This window comes from Neolamprologus brichardi, chromosome 3 (assembly GCF_056152115.1).
Source record: "Neolamprologus brichardi isolate AB-2024 chromosome 3, ASM5615211v1, whole genome shotgun sequence".
In the NCBI taxonomy this organism is placed as follows: domain Eukaryota; kingdom Metazoa; phylum Chordata; class Actinopteri; order Cichliformes; family Cichlidae; genus Neolamprologus; species Neolamprologus brichardi.
The window spans coordinates 12,299,468-12,319,107 of NC_142106.1; the positions used below are offsets into that span (position 1 = coordinate 12,299,468).

Here is a 19,640-nt window from a genome sequence, read left to right on the forward strand (position 1 = left end):
AACAAGTCTGAACTTGACTAGAATGCATTCAGCTGCTGGCTGATGAGAAGTCACATGTTCAGTGGTTTGTAAAATACACTGCTTCGTCTGATTAGGTTAAAACTCGAATGACCATAACGAAACAGTGGAAGCAAAACTGAACAGAATGCATACTGATACATAAGACGTCCACAATAAAATAAGAAACATGATGCAGGAGTGGAGGAGAGGAAGACAAGAGGGACCGAGGAAACCTGAGGGAGAGCACAGACATGATGGGATGGAAAAAGATGGAATAAAACACAAAGCAGGGGAAACAAGGCACAAGGACTCACAAAACGATATAAACAAAGACACTCAGAGGGAGACTCAAAGGGCCAAGACACAGGGAAAAAAAACAATAAGCAAAACTAAAAAGAACAACCCAGGCACGACAGAATAAACCTTTAGAAAATCAAAGTGACTTAAACATAATACAAAATGCCAAAAAACACACAAAAACTCAAAACACTGGGTCAAAAGACCCTGAACCATGACAGCAACATTTTTATTAGTGTAGAAATGACTATAGATAACTTTTATTTAACCCAAATCTGTCTGTAAATGAAGTCACATTTGTGTCTAAACTACATAATAAACAGGTGTTTCCATTAAAGAAAATCAATAGCTGCTCTGTTCAGAGTTTCAATAGGTACATTGCTAAAACATCCACAGACAAAAAAAGCACAAATCTCTAAAATGTCAAAACCAACAACCTTAAAAATCTTTTTCAAGAAATGTGTTGGCATGTCTTCATACCATTACAAAGTTCTTCTACCTGATTAAAACACACAGGCTCAAACTGGTCAAAGGCAGTAGAGCAGGTGAATTTTGTAAAAACTTCATGTGAAGGTAGGGCGGTCATACATCAGAGTTGTTCTATCTTATTAATGAAAAACTGCAAAAATCTTTCACACGTTTCTGTTTAGCTATTTATATGAGAAGCAGGGGAAATATTCAGGGCCGAGTCAGTTACTGAGAAAAGAAGCCGGGGGTTGTTGGAGCTATTCTCAATAATATTGGCAAATGATTGTGTGGGAGCGTTTCATTCGTTCCATAAGGAGTACTTTAGTCTCGGTTCTCAAAGAACAAGCTTTGGGTGATGAAAGACTCCAAACAGTCTTCTGTGAAGTTGAAGCTATATTGAACGACAGACCCATCACCAGAGTTTCAGATGACTCATGAAGCATTGTTGTGAATGATCTTCATATCAGGAAAAAGTGTAAACAGGTACAGTACATGGCAGAGTTGTTTGCAAGATGCAAGAAAGACAAAAATGGATGAGGACTAAAAGATTTCTTATACCTGGAGATAGTGTCTTGATTACAGACGCTACAGCTCCAAGAGGATCATGGATGATGACAAAAGTCTTAAATGTAAACTAAGATGCAAAAGGCTTGGTGCGTTCTGTGAGACTACAAACAACGACGTGCGTTTTGGAGAGGCAAGTTGCAAAACTTCTTTTGCTACTGGAAGAGAAATAACATCATGAACAGAGATTAAGGACTTGCCTGAGGGAATAGCTCCTTTTTTATAGCTTTAAAGTAATTGTGATTGTATGCACAATTAGGGGCCAGAGTGTTGGAGCCATTAATTCTTTGTTTTTTGTTATTTTGAGATTTGTTAAAGTTTGTTGTTGAGTTTATTTGTAGGTTAATATTTGTTTCATTTTGTTTTATTCTGTTGTTTATCTTGTTATGTCAGCCAGGAAGAACAGTAGGCAAATTTAGTATAAATAAAGGGACTGGTATAGGACCAGCATGCACTTAGGTGGGCCTATGTTTTTTTTACCAGAGCAGGAGAAGCGGCAGGAAGGAACACAGATCGGTATGTGTTATTGCTTGCCATACTGGGAAAAAAAAAGATAAAACACAACTTTCGAGTTTGATTACTGGACTTCTGTTGCCTGCGTACAGAACATTACCACAGTGCAGCAATGGCTTCTGGATTTTAAACTTTAGGATGTTTGGTTGTACAAACAAAGGGAATCGCCACTACATTAGTCACATTATTGTATTGTAATGTGAATTTATTTGAGGTATACGTCTTTTGTTTTAATATTAGTAAAGAGATTTGTATTTAGGAGAACTTGAAATGTTGCTGGGGTAGACTTTATCTCCCTGTGAACCTGATCTGGACGTGCAGAAGAAAATGGATGGAGGACTTGTAATGTCTCTTCAGTAAAGTGACGCTGAATATGAGGGGTACTTGAGCCACAGTTAGTTTCTGTTGTACAGACGTGATTATTAAAGCTGTTGTTCTGCTCTGTGTTCCCTCTGGACTCCTGTTAAATCATCAAACAGCACACAGCTCACCCTCCTGAGCTTTGCTCCAAGCAACCGTCAGTGGAAACTAGAGGGATCACTGATCCTCCTCCTAATTAACCTTTAGTGCACTTTATGAAAACAGTCTTAAATCTTCCTTATACTCATTGGCTGTGTGTTCACTTTTAAATCACACATATTAAACATAAAACAAACAAGCTCTTTACTGTTATTGTTAACCTTTTATTCTGTGGCCGGGAATTAAATACATAATCTGGCTCTAATTGGCCTTTTCCTGTAATTAGAAGCAACAAAATGAAGCTGATGTTACAGATTTCAGCTGTTACACCTCTTCCTGTGATCTGTCACTAAGTCCTTCTTATGTATGTTATGTTAGTATAACTAACTTTTGCAGGATATCACAGGTTGTTTTTAACTGTTTTAGACAGACTTTTTTTTTCTTTTTGTTCCCAAATTTTTAAAACTTGCATGGGAGGATTTTATTTTGAGATCCATAAATCACATATTGTGGGAGTGCAGAGTTAGAGGTACTTCAAACCACTGAAATAAAGAAAGGAAGCTAATATTTTTATACTTTTTGCACATTTTTGTACCTAGATAGATAACATAAAATGTGCATTAAAAATGCAAATAATAAAAATACAGTGTAAAATAATGACTTAGCTCTGTTGTTTCTTATTTATGTGACTGGATTGGAAGACTGGCTGAGGTGAAATCTAATTTTCTGCTTCTAAATTGAGTCAAAACCGAGGTCATTGTAGTCTGTGCAAAAACTCAGATACGTACTTTATACAGCATTAACTTGGTCTTTAGTTTGGGAGTGCAATCATGTTTTGGGTCCTGCATTGATCAAACACGCCTCTGTGTAGAATATAAAAGAAAAAAGAAACAGTTTTCTGCTAGACATTGTGTTACACAACTAAACCTCTGACCACACTGTTCATCGCTTTTCTCTGCAGTCTCGTTAAATGTCAAACTCAAGCCTGAGTGTCATTTCTCTTTAGTTCTGACCACATTGTACACCTCCCCATGATGCTCTTGCTTTTACCTCTATAAAAAAATTTCTGAACTTCACCTAACAGGAAGTGACTTCCTTATCTCCATGGCAGTAGCCCTACCCCAGCAGGCTGAGCAGAGATTCGCTAATGGCTGCCATGACTGTGCGGCATCACTTCAACAACAATGATTTTATCAAACACATGCGTGTGGGGGTGACCACTGTCATACAATCAGCGTCGATCTCCCTCGAACAATACTTCAGCAGTTGTATTTATAATATCAGGGTATCAGGAAATATAACGCCCTTTGTGCGTCAAAGCAGATAGATAACATGCATCAGTTACAGTAATCCCAACCTTGGACACATTCAAAAAAACAGTTCCTTCCTCTGTTCCTCTGCCACCGCCAGATACTTCCTGTTATTTCACTTATTGCACTTCATTTATTTCTAGAACTAAACTGTCACGTATGCAGGTACAACATGCCGTTACAAGCAAAACTAGTCTATACACTGTGTATGTGTGCAGGCAAACTATGTGTGACTTGACCTCAGTGCATGACCTCAATCGACAAACAAAGACATTTTAGAAGCATACTTCCTGACTTAATCTGAGTCATCTGTTACCAGGCAAACTCCACCACTGCAGGTTGCTGAATACACACAGGCCTGTATTCTGTTTACAGGTTATATGTAGTGTATATATATATATATATATATATATATATATATATATATATATATATGTGTGTGTGTGTGTGTGTGTGTGTGTGTGTGTGTGTCTGTGTGTGTATGTATTGTAAGCATGTATGCAATTCTTCCATAGCTCTGGGCCACCTTACTCAATAGATCGGCTGGACGTCACGCCGCCCAAAGCTTCTGACCATCAATTAACTGACTGAGCTTCAACTCTTTAATAAGCACAAAAATGCAATATGTATAACATGATTACACCTGCAATGAAAGATTATTATGTGATTATGCTAACACCTGAAATACAGACTTTAATGTAACATCAACAGCTTCAATAAATGCTTTGATGAAATGATAATGAGAAATGATAAGTAATGCAATAGTAATGATAATGGTTATGAATAGTAACAGTAAAATAATTTTCTAATCTCCACACTGCATAGATTCAGAGTCCAGGAGTTCATGTTCAGTCAGTCAGTTGAACAAATCTGAGCTTCAGGACTGCTTTATCTTTCCTTCTTGGGAACATGAACTTCCAGTTATTATCTGCAATGAAGTATAGTGATGGATTATCTCTAGTTTAGAAGAGCACATAATGTCGAAGCCTCCACAGGAAGAGAAGGAGAGGCTGTAGGGGTCGCACTGGAACTGTTTTCACAGCATCAATCAAGAAGGTCACACTTTTCTGCTAAAGAAAAGGTTTATGATTATATTATATTATTTATGATCCTTGATACAAAATTAAAGTTAGTCACAGTCTACAAATCATCACAGTGATATTGGTCTTTTTTCCAGCCTGTGGGTAACAAACACAAACAGCTGTGAGGTCGTTCAGCTTTTTGGACTCTTCCTCCTCTATAAGAAGAGATACACATGTGTAAAAACTGTAATCAATACAACTTTATGCTTATTTCTGTATCAAACAGTCTGGATGAGAGCAGAGCTGCTTTGATCAGAGACTAAAGACTTTGCATAACATAACATAACAAAAAGAAAACACTTTGCTAGCCTGGAAACATCTTTCAAAGTAAAGGCTTCACAATACAAATGTTTAAAGGGTTAAAGAAATTTGGGTTCATAAATTCTTACTGTAGTACTTGCAAAAAAAGTTGTAAAAGGAGGGTAGCAATACTTATTAAAAAATTCAGTTAATTTTTAATGTTCTAAAGAAATTTGGGACAGTGAGGGGAGATACATTATTGTAAGAGGTAAACTAGAAGGGGAGGCGGTGACACTAATCAATCTCTATATTCCCCCTGAGAGCAACCAACAAAATGTGAAGACTCTACTTAAAACAGTCATGTTAGAATATCAATGGACAGTGCTGTGTGCAGGAGACTTTAGTGTGGTATTCGACCATAGAATTGATACAACAAGCACAAATAGAAGCAAAAACAGCCTGGCGAGAATGGTTAAAACCTTTATGAAAGAGCAGGGAATGGTAGATGTATGGAGGGAACATCATCTGCTGGATAAGGAGTATACTTAGAGCTTAGAAATATGGTATCTAACCAGATTCTTACTCTGGATGGCATTACCTTGGCCTCCAGTAACACTGTGAGGAACCTTGGAGTCATTTTTGATCAGGATATGTCCTTCAATGCACATATTAAACAAATATGTAAGACTGCGTTCTTCCATTTGTGCAACATCTCTAAAATTATAAATATCCTGTCTCAGAGTGACGCTGAAAAACTAGTTCATGCATTTATTACTTCCAGGCTGGACTACTGCAATTCATTATTATCAGGATGTCCAAAAAACTCACTGAAAAGCCTTCAGCTAATCCAAAATGCTGCAGCAAGAGTACTGACAGGGACTAGAAAGAGAGAGCATATTTCTCCTGTTTTGGCTTCCCTTCATTGGCTTCCTGTTAAATCCAGAATTGAATTCAAAATCGTGCTCCTCACATACAAGGTCTTAAATAATCAGGCCCCATCTTATCTTAATGACCTTGTAGTACCATATCACCCTATTAGAGCACTTCGCTCTCGCTCTGCAGGCCTACTTGTTGTTCCTAGAGTATTTAAAAGTAGAATGGGAGGGAGAGCCTTCAGTTTTCAGGCCCCTCTTCTTTGGAACCAGCTTCCAGTTAGGATTCGGGAGACAGACACTATCTCTACTTTTAAGATTAGGCTTAAACCTTTCCTTTTTGCTAAAGCATATAGTTAGGGCTGGACCAGGTGACCCTGAATCCTCCCTTAGTTATGCTGCAATAGATGTAGGCTGCCGGGGGATTCCCATGATGCATTGAGTTTTTCCTTTCCAGTCACCTTTCTCACTCACTATGTGTTAACAGACCTCTCTGTATTGAATCGTATCTGTTATTAATCTCTGTCTCTCTTCCACAGCATGTCTTTTATCCTGTCTTCCTTCTCTCACTCCAACCGGTCGCAGCAGATGGCCGCCCCTCCCTGAGCCTGGTTCTGCCGGAGGTTTCTTCCTGTTAAAAGGGAGTTTTTCCTTCCCACTGTCGCCAAAGTGCTTGCTCATAGGGGGTCATATGATTGTTGGGCTTTTCTCTGTATCTATGAAGCGCCTTGAGGCAACATTTGTTGTGATTTGGCGCTATATAAATAAAATTGAATTGAATTGAATTGAATACACACAACTCAAAGACTCACAACACTTACTCAAGAATTGACTATGTCTTAATGAACAGATGGGATCTACATAGAGTAACTGAATGCACAATTGGAATGGCAGATATTTCTGATCATTGTGCCATTCATTTAAAACTAAATCTAAATACTAGGCATAGAAACACCTGTTGGAGGTTAAATCTGAGCTCTCTGAATAAAAAAGAAATGAAGGACCAAATCAAGAAAGACATAAAGCAATACATAGAGGAAAATTCCACAGAAGAAATTAGCCCAACAGTGTTTTGGGATGCATTCAAAGCTGTACTCAGAGGGAAGCTTATCGCCATAACTTCAAAACAACACCAAATGAGGAAGGCCCTGTACCTAAGCCGGGTGAAGGAGTTGAAAAACACGGAAATATTATACCGAACTACTCAGAATGTTCAGCTCCAAGACAAAATCAAAACACTAAAAAAGGAAATTGACAATATATTGACTGAAGAAGTGGGAAAAAAAAACATCTGACAAACAAACAAACAAAAAACAAGATTATTATGACAACGGCCCAAAGGCAGCTAGACTGTTAGCACGGCGTCTTAGACAGCAGCAAGCTGCTAATAGAATTCACAAGATTAGCGACCCGTCTACAGTACAAGTATCTTACAGTATAGCCAGGAAGCAATAGAAGAAACATTTAGGAAATATTATGAAAACTTGTACAAATAACCATGTTCCTCAAATAAAGAAAACTGGGTCACATGAACAAGGACCATGCATTATTGTCTCTGTCTCCCTTTATTCTTGGTCGTGTCTTCCTGAGATCCCTACTTGGGTGTTTCAACCTCCACTCACCCCTTGCCTCATGTGTCTTCAACAACTCATGTAGGGTGGGGCAATGTCTTAATAAGGTTTTACAGCTTGTTCTCAGTGACGTTTTCCATACCTTGGTTCATGGGATGACTCACATAATGAAAAGTGGGCAAGCGACTCTCATGACCACCTCCAAGAGGAAAGCCTCCAATAGCTTTTTTTTAAAAAAAATTTTAAACCATCTGGAATTCTCTAGCAATTACTGCAAAACTGAAGAAGCCTCTTGGATAAGGGTCTATGTTATCATTAAAAACCCAAAACTAGTCCAGTTTTCTTCTTTTTGATCTCTCATGGATATATTAAAAAGAAATAACTCATTTTATTTCACAAGCTACGTTGGAGTTCTCTTACTTCTATAAAGATCGTTCTAGAATTCTCCACTCTTGTTCATGTCTGGGCCCTGTAATGGGCAAAGACATTTAAGGACATTTGCAGAGTGGCCCTGGCAGAGTGACATGGCAGAATCAGCTGTGATCTCTTGTGGGAAAATGTTCCAAGCATCTTGCCCGGGATGATGATTTATCCAGTCAGGCAGAAGAGGGGGGTTGTTCAAAGCCAATAAACCGCTCAGCCAGCGGCACTTCGAGAGGAGGCTATTCAAGCTAGCATCATGAATTTCACCTTCCTGTTCGTGGAACCCCTGCCATTGAGAAATTATTCAAGTTTAAATGGCAAACATTTAATTCAAAAAAGAGCTGTTGTGTTTAAGTTACAGTTTCTTATTAAACAAACAATTTAATAACCTGTGTTTGGTTTCATGTCCCACAAATGCACAGTGTAGTGTATTTACAATGTGTGCACTGCCCAACAAACCTGAGCAGCAGTGTCTATGAAACTGTAAGCAAGCTGAAGGTTGTGAAGGGTTAGCTTTGTGTATTCATGAACCTGAAACAAATAATGAAACCTGTCATTGATCTTTATCACACAAACTTCAGTGATCATGTTTAACACATCCCAAACACATCAATACCTTCTGAGATGCTTGAGCGTGGTCTGCATTTAGGTTAAATGCTAACTCTATCAATTTCTTCTTCTGTTCCATATCCCCTGCCCCACACTGAAAGCTGCGCTATAATCAGCAGAGGGAATAAAAATATTTTTTCTAAGAATAAAGTTCATACTACACTATAATCTCACTTTAATGCCCCACCTGAATCCAGGCTTTGATTCTCTCTGGGGTGCTGTGAGCTTTCTGCTGATAAGGCTTGATTTTAGCCCAGTCCTTCCTCAGCTCTTTATACATCTCTTTCAGTCTGGTTTCATTCACTGGGTTGTTCATGTTTTCAGAGTTCCCGGCCTGTAGTGCAATGTCAACCTCTCCTGCCACTCTGGTAATAGTAATAGATAATGTTGAAATTGTAAAAAAAACAAAAAAAAACCCAGATGGTGTTAAATCCACGTTTCAGTACAGTACCTGTCTTTGAATGATTTACATTCTTCTTCAGTTTCTTTATGTGCAGATCTGTGGAATAGTGTTTGGTACAAATAAGTGATTTGTTTCTGTTTACATTAGGATTAGGATTGGATATATAAATAATAATAATGGATTTCATTTATATAGCGCTTTTTGGGACCCCTCAAAGCGCTTTAGAATACCACTATTCATTTGCTCTCACATTCACACACTGGTGAAAGCAAGCTACAATTGTAGCTACAGCTGCCCTGGGGCAGACTGACAGAGGCGAGGCTGCCGTATCGCGCCATCGGCCCCTCTGGCCATCACCAGCAAGCGGTAGGTGAAGTGTCTTGCCCAAGGACACAACGACTGAGACTGTGCGAGCTGGGACTCGAACCGGCAACTTTCCGATTACAAGATGAACACCCAACTCTTGAGCCACGATTGCCATATTGTGTATTTTTGGTTCCCCAGGTGGTTCAAATTTCCTGTATCATCTGAAAACTATGAATTCATAATTTGTCATGACTTTTGAATTCCTTCGTTGCCTAAAAATAAGAATACATCCACCAAACTAATTCTTTGTTCAGAAGCATACAGCTACACCAACAGAGGAGTTCCTTAAAGATAAAAACTGGGGAAAATCTAATTTAAAGCAGCAAGTAGTCATACAGGTAACACATTTAATAATAAGTTATGAACATGAATACCTAGATATAAATATCATCGCTGTGTCTGACACATTGTCGTGCTCTAACATTAAGGTATTACGTTAATGTATCTCTGTGCCAAGATTGTTGTCTGTTAATAAAATCATAAATAAAATAATAAAAGTTGGCTGTCACCACAGCCTGGATGTGGATTTGAAACATTTTTAAGTATTTTATGCATTGAAATGTGTTTACCTTTCTTCTTGGAGTTTCTCTTTATAAAACTGTTCCATTGCAGCCAAATTGTTAAAACAAATCAAATGTATATATATATATATATATATATATATATATATATATATATATATATATATGTGTGTGTGTGTGTGTGTGTATGTTGATTGACAGTGGATACAAATACTGTTTCATGGGTGTCTATAAATATTGCAGAAATATAATTACCTTGCTTTTCTGAGGCTCAATTTGTAAAATGTGTTCATCTCCGTCAAACTATTTAAAAACGTAAACAGATTAATCTGTTAAAACACATCAGATCACAAATTCATCATTAAACACAGATTCCTTTTACAATAACAGATCAACAATTTTAAACATAATGCCAAACATATAGAAACCAACACTAACTGTTTAAATTCTACATTTCTCTTTCAAAACAATTTTGTTGTTTTTGTAGGCCACTGTTAATAAGCAATATTCCAAAGTTAAATGATCAGTCACACCACTCTGCAAAAGACTGCAACATTTCACTTTTTAATACTTTAACAATGTAAGTGCAAATATGTTATGTGATATTTCACCAGATTATGCCAACAGTACCTCTCTTTGACTGAATTCAGTTCTTCCTCATGACGTTTCACCACCATACTGTGAGACAAATATACAGGATGAACAGATAAAACAGGATGAAATAAAAAGAGGAAATGAGAAACTTGAGGCACTTGTGAAATATGAGAAAAAAAAGAATGTTTACTTTGCCTCACAAAGTTTTTTTCCCAAACTGTTCAAAAACATCATAGAGAGGTTATTCACAATATACAATATATTCACTCAGTCCCTTGGTTAGAAATTAATCTGTATCTACAGTTTTGTGTACAAGTCCACCACCGGATTCAGCAGCTTGTAGAACATACTTTAGCAGCAGTAACCTGCAGTGATGTATCACTTTACCAAGTCTTGTGCTTTGTTCACCCCTAGCTTTGCAAACCTAAGCCATTTAGTTATGTTATTTTAGATAGAAGAGGATTTCTCTTGCAATCCTTACAAGCAGCTGTGCTTGATCAGTCTTTTTCTAATTGTGATGTCATTATTGTTAACCTTTAACCTGCTCACTGAGGCCTGTAGAGTTCCTGGGTTTGTTGCACAACCTTGTGATGAATTTGCTGCAACACACACTCCTAGGAAGAATGTGTTGTTCTATAGCATATTGACATTAACTCTCCATATGTAATGATCCCCCACCCTTTGGTTTTGTTACCTGGATATTTCTTAAACGTCCTAAGACCCGAACTCCTCCACGGCATGCATTTTTAATTTCTCTTTGATATTTGGGCATATTGGGACCCGATGAATGTAAAAAACAAGAATTTCCAGATTTATTTATTTTTTTACCTATTTTGTGTTTCTAAGAAAAATGAGATCCACATATGAGGATATTCATTTAAAATTTCAATAGAACAGTAGCAGTATAATGTATGTATCACCTGTATGTGTCATCAAACCATCTTTGTACAGAGGCGGTGGTTTACGACACCAACTGTCTGCCATCTATAATCCTGTTTTGAGTTCCCTTCCCAGACGACTTAACGCCGATTTACATCCTGGGCCATCTGACCTCAGGAAATCACATGATAGGGTGGGGCCAGGTTTCACAATGAGCTCACCCGAAACCCTGGCTTATTGGGACCCACACCCAGTTTCACACCTTGGCTCATTTGATTAGGTAGAGGATCATTAGGGGGTCCCTTGTCCCTCTTTGGGGGGAAACTCCCACTGGGTTTAAATCTGGGACTCCCCACCAATTGGACCCTTAGAACTGAAGAAGCTTCTCGGGTGAGAGGTGTGTGTAAAGGCGAAATGTCTTCAAGCAACTCAAGAAGTCCAGACACTTTTCTTTCCAAGCTCCTTAGACCACACTTCCTGATGCTCAATAACACAGGTCTGGTTTTTTGGAATGTTTCTTTTCTTTTACTTACTGAAACCAGTAAAACTAAGTTTAAAAATCAATGTTGTCAGGTTTCAGGGGCGGATCTAGTAGGGTGGCAAAATGATCTCTTGCCACCCCAAGTGCCACCCTAGTTTTGCATATGACAGTGTTTGTGATGCCTTTTCGTCAATAGTCAGTAGTTAGTGCATAATCTGATTAAGTCATGTAAGCAGTTAAACAGTCAAAACAGTTAAAACAATTAAAACAGTTAAAACGTGTGGGTTCGAAATTTGGTCAGAGTGAAACATCAAGCAATCTCTGTTTGTACATGCAGGAATGGGAGCGAGGGAGCGTTCTCCGTTAATACTGTGTAATTCCGTGTGTTAAAAGAGTGAAAAAGCTCATGTACATGCTAAAAGTGCCCTACACCAGCGGTCCCCAACCCCCGGGCCCCCAGGCCGTGAGTTGTTTGGTACCGGGCCGCAAAAGTTGAGGCTCAGGTGTGAAATGTATGGTTTTCAGGGTTTTTTTTTTTTTTCATTTTTTAGCGTTATTTTGTTATCGTTTTTATCATTATCTCGGTTTTCCTGGGTCTTTTCACGTGTGTTATGAATAAATCTTCTTTTTTTCCGTACCAGTACTAGTTTTATTTTGTTGCATAAACAGGTCCGTGGCACAAAAAAGGTTGGGGACTGCTGACCTACACGCTTGTTCGTCTTTGTGAGTATTAATGTGTTCAGAAACAACTTTTATCAGTGTTTACATGAAGTGAACTGTGATGCTAATGCAACGCATGTGTTAAGCTAGGCTAATCATTAAGTTTTTAAATTAAGATGTGTATTAGCTAGCAATTTATTTTTACTTTCTGTATATTTCAGTTACCAAAAAGAGATGGCGAGGAGAAGCCTTGAGAGAGCGAAAGGCTTAAAAAGCTCTTTATTAAAATCACGAAAAGCAAGCCTTGTGTAGAGATCTCATCTATTTTGTTCGCTGGCTGTCTAGCTTCAGATGGTCACGTGTCGTGAAGGCAGGTACAGTGTTGTTTATTAAAATAAGATAGCATTAACACTTTGAGCGGATTCACAGTTAACAGTGAATATAAATGCTAAAACTAAATATATATTGCACAGTGTTACCCCCCTTCACCATTAACAAATGGTTCAGCCTTGTTTTCAGTAGTAAGCGATGCTTATGATTGTGCCAGAGCACATTTTGAACAACATAATGGGGATTTCAGATTTCACATGTGGTTGGTTGTTACACTCTGGAAATGGAATGAAGGTGAGTGTTATTAACCCTCTAGGGTCCACGGAAACGCTGCCCCTCCAAATCACATGACTGATTTAACCTGACATGTGAGTGTGAAAAAAAGAAAAAGGTTTTGATTTTGCCACCCCATTTGAAATCTGCAGCATAGAAAATATGTAGAAAAAAAACCATGTACAAAATTCAGTAAACATAAACCTGAACTCACCAGAAATAATGAGTGATGTTCTACAAAACTCTTCAATGACAATAAACTACGAAAATATATTAAGTATGTGATTCCATGTCTGTGTTGGCCTGTATGCTAAATGGCCACTTCTGCTGTTTGTGTTACTATCTCGTGTATTAGAGAATTGTATTCCAGAATTATGAAGAAATATTCATGCCCAAAAATATTAATTTTACATTAAAAATTATAAGCATTAATTTCAGAGTAATGTTTATTGAGCTTTTTTTTAAAAATTAAAATCTTATGATGAGATGATCATATAGCAAAATATAGTATAATTCATCCAGTCTATCCTATGTTCAGCTGTGGAAACCAGGTAAATGAAGCAATTTTTAAAATTCCTGATCAGAAACATCAAATGATATTAACCCTTTAAGACCTACCATAGAACCAAGTCCGCCAGAGCTTATATTATATTTTTACATGCTGTAGTGTCATTTTTGGGAGCATTTCAAGTTGCTATACATCAATGCAACCATTACAGCCTAGATTTTAATAATCTGTAGGAATTAAGTGCATAGTGATTAGATAAATTGCAAAAAAGTGCAATAAACTACAAAAAAATTGAAAATCATTTTTGTTTTTTTAACATATATTTCTAGTTAGAGAAATTTAAGAGGCTTATCACTCAAAACTGTAAACACAAAAAAGTTGCACAAAATAGTTTCCCACCACAGGAAATTTATTTTGAGTGCCTTCATAGTTTTATTTTTGAAATACACCAATTTTTATACACTGCAGGAAAAATGAAAATAAATATTATGATGCAAATTTGCAAAAAAGCAGCATATGCATCAAAATAAACTATTTCCAGCAGTGCAATGGTAAATGGTAAATGGCCTGCATTTGTATAGCGCTTTTCTAGTCCAAGGACCCCAAAGCGCTTTACACTACATTCAGTCATTCACCCATTCACACTCACATTCACACACTGGCGATGGCAAGCTACATTGTAGCCACAGCTGCCCTGGGGCGCACTGACAGAGGCGAGGCTGCCGGACACAGGCGCCACCGGGCCCTCTGACCACCACCAATATGAGTCCTAAGCATCCCAGAAACGACACAGAAAGTCATAAAGTCAAACATAACTTTTAAAAACACCAGTATAGGCTCCTTTAGGCCCGGACGGTAAAAAACTACATTTCCGCAAAAATGACGTCACTTCCGGTTTCGGGCGCGTCATGGCGGACATGCGATAGTTCGCGCTGATGTCTAATCCAATGTAGGAAGTGGTACAAACAGCTGACCGGAAAAACTGCTTTTTATGCAGTTTTTGCAAAGCTATATGTGGAAGGAAACTGTGACCAAGGACAAGCTGATGGCATAAGATGTAAGTACAACTCCTCCGGTTTCATATGCAAAAAAAATTATTGTGCTAGCTCACGTGGTTGCAGAGCTACTGGGATTTAAAAATAGTTACGCAAAACAGAGCATGCCCGCTCAGACCGGTTTTAAAGGGTTAAGTCTTCTTTGTAGAAAAGAGCAGTTAGATGTAGGTTCTTCAGTACAGACTTAACCTTTGTGGGAGTTTTTTTTATTTTATTTTATAGTGAAATAAATAAACTCCAGTTCCGGGATCCCTTTCTTGGAACCTAATATGTTTGCAGTTGCAAAATCATCATAATACAGTAAAATGTGTAGAGCATATTTCTGTTGTGGAAACAGAATGGTTTTGGAAATATAATCCATCGTTAATGTCTTTGTATAACCCAGTTTGTCTTTCAAATTCATGTAAGACGAAGTATTCTTTATTTTTTGTTTGACAAATACATGTATGTGTTATGGGCACATACATGTATTTGTCTCTGACAGGTATTTCACTATAAACACATGTGTATCCAATCTTACACCAAGTACAAATTCGTTAACCTCCTAGGAGCTGGCATCCACATATGTGGACATCACATTTTGGGTTATTTAGACCAAAATACTCAATTTTGCTCAACAAGGGCCTGATATCCACTTATAAGGACATTATACTGCTACTGTTCTATCAACATTTTAAATGAATATGCTCATATGTAAATGACTTGTATTTGTATAGCGCTTTACTAGTCCCTAAGGACCCCAAAGCACTTTACACAACCAGTCATCTACCCACCCTGGGGTGCACTGACAGAGGCGAGGCTGCCGGACGCTAGCGCCACCGGGCCCTCTGACCACCACCAGTAGGCAACGGGTGAAGTATCTTGCCCAAGGACACAACGACCGAGACTGTCCAAGCCGGGGCTCAAACCAGCAACCTTCCGATTAGAAGGCAAACTCCCAATTTTTGAGCCACAATCGCCCCTCCTATGTGGCTCTTATTCTTCTTAAAAACAAAAATAAGGTAAAAAAAAAAAATCTGGTAATTCTTTGTTTTTACATTCATCAGGCCCCAATATGCCCAAATATCAAAGAGAAATTAAAAATGCGGGTCTTAAGAGGATACCTCAACTATTTCACATTTTAAATCATAATATTTCTTTTTTCTCAGTGTTAATTTTGAAAAGCAGTTATCTAATTGTTTTAAAATGTGCTCAACTCTTGTAAATGTCTGATTCCTTACTATGAGAGGAAAATGTTCGGAGTACTACTTCTCTTCCTTGACTCTGAATGTCACTGACAACTTCCTCAACGGAACAGTTTTTTGAACAGCACTTTCAGTAAGAACAGAAGCTTGTAAAAGAGCGACAATAGATCCACACATTCCAACAAGCAAGTCCGTTGAAATAACAGTGGGAACCTAAACCTGTTTTGTGTTTGTTTCTCCAGTAAAGCAATCATGTGTGCCTTATTTTCTGTAATGAACAGGGTGAACAGGGTGTGTATTCCTGGGGATGGCAGTTAAAAGTATTTAAACACTGAAAAACTGACACGCAAACAGACTTATTCGGAAAATAGTTTCTGCATGTGTCAGTTTCCATGACGTGCATGAATGGGAACTGAAATTCACCTGTTTGAAAGTGGAAAAGTGGAATAATTTCCAAGAAAAGGCACTTTCTAAAGTGTATAATGTATAATGTTTCAAAGAATTACTGCTAATTAACAGTGTAATTTTGATGTACTCAGTATATTCTAAGGAGCTTGGAAAGAAAAGGCGTCTAGACTTCCAATTTAAAGAAGTCCAGATGTTTTGTCTGGTAATTTAAGATGATGATTTATGATTGATGAAGTCAAACTGCTGCTTTAAATTTCCCATGCCTTTCAGTGTGGAGTTCTCTCTGTGCCTCTGTGAACTCTCTGCAACCAACGTATTCTCCCAAAGGCCAAATACAAACATGTTAAATCCTGTCCAAGGTCTGGGATATGTTGAAATGTGAAACACCTGAAGCACCTTCAGGTACTTTCTGAAGAACTGAGTCACTCAGTTGAACTGCCACTAAACTGTCATCATTTCTGACACCCACTCAGATATAACGAATGCTTATATCTGAGTGTGTCTCCAGTAGCGGTTTTTGATATGGGCGACATGGATGGTTGCCCTGGGCGGCATCATGGCATTGGCACAAAAAATGTTGCTCACACCCATTCTGCCCCGACATCATGGCAGCACTTTTTTTTTTTTTTTTTTGCATGGGCACCGATTGCTTTTGTGTTGCCCATTTGCAGGGAGGAGGCCCTCCATTTGCGAGTTGCGCCTGCTGCTTGCTACACAGGGAGGAAGGGGTAGGACGGATGGCAGGGCATTTTCTGGCTGGCTGGAGCAGCACCTAATAACCAGCTCACAAAATCAAACTAAATAAAAACAAACCACCAGACTAGGGCTGTTAGAGTATATTGTTAAATGTTGTCATTATTATTCTTAAATGTGTAAACCTTGTTTTAAACTATATGATCAAAGACATTTGTAAGGTTCTTTTTGATTTGGAAAGAAAAGTAAGCGCAGACAGAGTCCTAGGGAGTGTCCAAAAAGTGATTTATTAAACACACACGTATTACACAGTGCGGGAAGCCGGTCTTCTTCGTTCTGTTCGCTACAACAAGCTTTATAGCCATTATGACATCAGAACAACTCCTGGAAATCATCTTCTTCAGAACAACAACAACCCTTTCCTAGACTTGAAACCAGATGTTTCCAATCATCAGTATTTGGGAACATAACAATTGTGTAAGACGAGTGTGCCGTTGTGTAAGATTGTAGGTCCAGGCCACCGAAAGTTCAGCGTCCTCATCTGACTTACTGTGAATGTGTTTTATTCTGCGTGCTCTGGCAAATATACTAGATGATAAATAATACATGATAATATGGGTGATAACCTGATGATAAGTGATGCAGACTAATGAAGTAATGATGAAATAATGATTATGCATGTGAATAATAAAACAGTGACAGAAAAATAACATTCCTTTACGTGACACATTCTTTTGGTTGTATTTCCCCCCCCCAGCCTGTTGAATGGTGTGGGAGGCTATAATGTTTAACTGCAGGCACATCATATGTAAAGGTTCTGTTTTCTTATTTAGTAAGGGCGTTCACTTCTTTCTTATATATGTTGGACCGTTAAAGGGGTTAAGCCATGTACGGGGTGAAGGGAGATGACCATTTTTATGACCAGGGATGTTGTTAAAATGGTTGTAACCAGGAAGTCACACACACGGACACGCATACTCATGTGCTCATGCACACGTGCATACACACACACACACATGCTCGTGTTTTAAACTTTTATGACCATATGGGTTTTATAATGGGTGGTGTTTGTTTGTCACTGAATAAAAGGCGGCAAGAGGACACTGGGAGTCGGAGTCGTCTGAAGTCAGGTACAGAATTGCAGCCTGATCCGATCGACCTCCCTTGCAAGTTAAAATGGATCGTTGTTTGTCTTGCTTTGCTCACGGGTGATAAGTCTCTGAACCAGCTGGGCCTGCAAACACAGAAAATCTCACTTTTATTTATCTTTCTAATAACGTAAAAACTGATCAGCCAAGGACTGTCAGCATTATCACTTCACTGTATGATCTGCGGGCTCAGACGTTAAATGCAGTAATACTTAGGCCTGCTCCTGCTGCCTCTCTCTTACTAGGTCAGTAGATACCAGCAGTTATATATATTAGCACTAAAGTAACACAGAGATTCAAATATTACTGTATATAAATATATCACTGATGGGACATGAGGCCTGTTGGGGGCAGCCAAGCTGGGGTCAGACTCAAGGTCAGATGAAAACCATCATGTGCTGAGCAAACTGAAGCTCTGGTGCTGCCACCTAGTGGCTCTTATTTTCATTTTTTTCTTGACTTTTTACACAGTACATACACTCATTGGCCACACACCTTGCAAGGTGTGCTATGTGAATCTCACAGAGAACATAAAATGCATTCCACACACAGGGACAGTCCTAGCCTGTTTGGTGCACTGGGCAAACACTCCCTTTAAAAAACACTGAAACTCTGAAACTGACAGGACCATTATACCCTTTATAATAATAATAATAATAATAATAATACATTTTATTTGAGGGCGCCTTTCAGAAACCCAAGGTCACCTTACAAAAAACACAATTAATAAAAGGAAGAATAGTCATAAAATACATAAAATAAGTTAAAATTACAAAACAGAGCGTGACAACAGATAAAAATCAGCATTAAAGCGAATAAACCAGTCTAAACAGGTGTGTTTTGAGCTGTGTCTTAAATACGGAAAGGGTGTCAATATTTCTTAGTGCAGGAGGAAGAGAGTTCCAGAGCCGGGGAGCAGAGCAACTGAAAGCTCTGCTCCCCATAGTGATAAGGCGTGAGGGCGGAACGGTTTATGCGCTGATTCTAAAGCTGTTAGTTTTATCTCTCTCCAAAAAAAAAAACTATACTGACCGAACCAGCAGCAAAAGAAGATTCAAACTACGCTTCACATAAACATCGTCATGAATTCCCTCTGACATTTCCTGTTTTGCTTCCACCACGCTAAAATCACACGTCATGCACAGCTCTCTCTCTCTCTCTGTACTTCAAAAACAGTTTCCCGTCCAAAAATCTACACACACTACATTAGCGTAAATTCTCTACCATCTCACACTTCTGTTTAATCCATTTTCTGTTTGATGTTTATTCATCTGTGTGAGCACTATAACTTTAATCTCAGCTAAACCAATTTAATCAGGAACAAATAAAACACTGAATAAAGCTAAACTATAACATAAACTATAACATTTTTAAGTTATCTAAGTGACTTATATATCATGTTTAACCTAGGCAGCAAAAGACAGCAGGGGGGTTGAAAACAGTGTGCCAGGAGTTGACCGATGTTTCGGTTTAGCTGAGATTAAAGTACAGTACAAAGAACAGCACGTATTACATGCTCCAGTCCCTCATTTAGCAAAAGCGAGGGCTGGGGGTGTATGTGTTCGAGCATGAACTCCCTGACTCTCTCACCGCTCACCAATGGGCTCTTATGGAGACGACTGTTCTGCCATCCTCGCCCCCTTTGAGGAACTAACTAAAAAAGTGAGCAGCTACGACGCACTAGCCTCTGATGTCATCCCAGCTGTGACTGTGCTTGTGAGACTTCTAA

General features: G+C 38.4%; 2 protein-coding genes across 2 annotated transcripts in view; both read right to left on the reverse strand.

Annotated features, from left to right (window-relative positions):
- The window catches only part of LOC102781435 (uncharacterized), a 159,825-nt gene that overhangs the window by 26,769 nt on the left and 113,416 nt on the right, over positions 1-19,640 (reverse strand). The gene's annotated exons all lie outside the window — the stretch shown is intronic.
- LOC148103520 (uncharacterized) lies at positions 7,679-8,903 on the reverse strand. The gene is made up of 5 exons (XM_087838847.1): positions 8,860-8,903; positions 8,596-8,773; positions 8,416-8,514; positions 8,259-8,330; positions 7,679-8,085 (listed from the first exon to the last, which is right to left on the reverse strand). Exons 2-5 carry the CDS (start codon positions 8,722-8,724, stop codon positions 7,813-7,815), a joined length of 573 nt encoding a protein of 190 aa, XP_087694973.1. The 5' UTR covers positions 8,725-8,773; positions 8,860-8,903; the 3' UTR covers positions 7,679-7,812.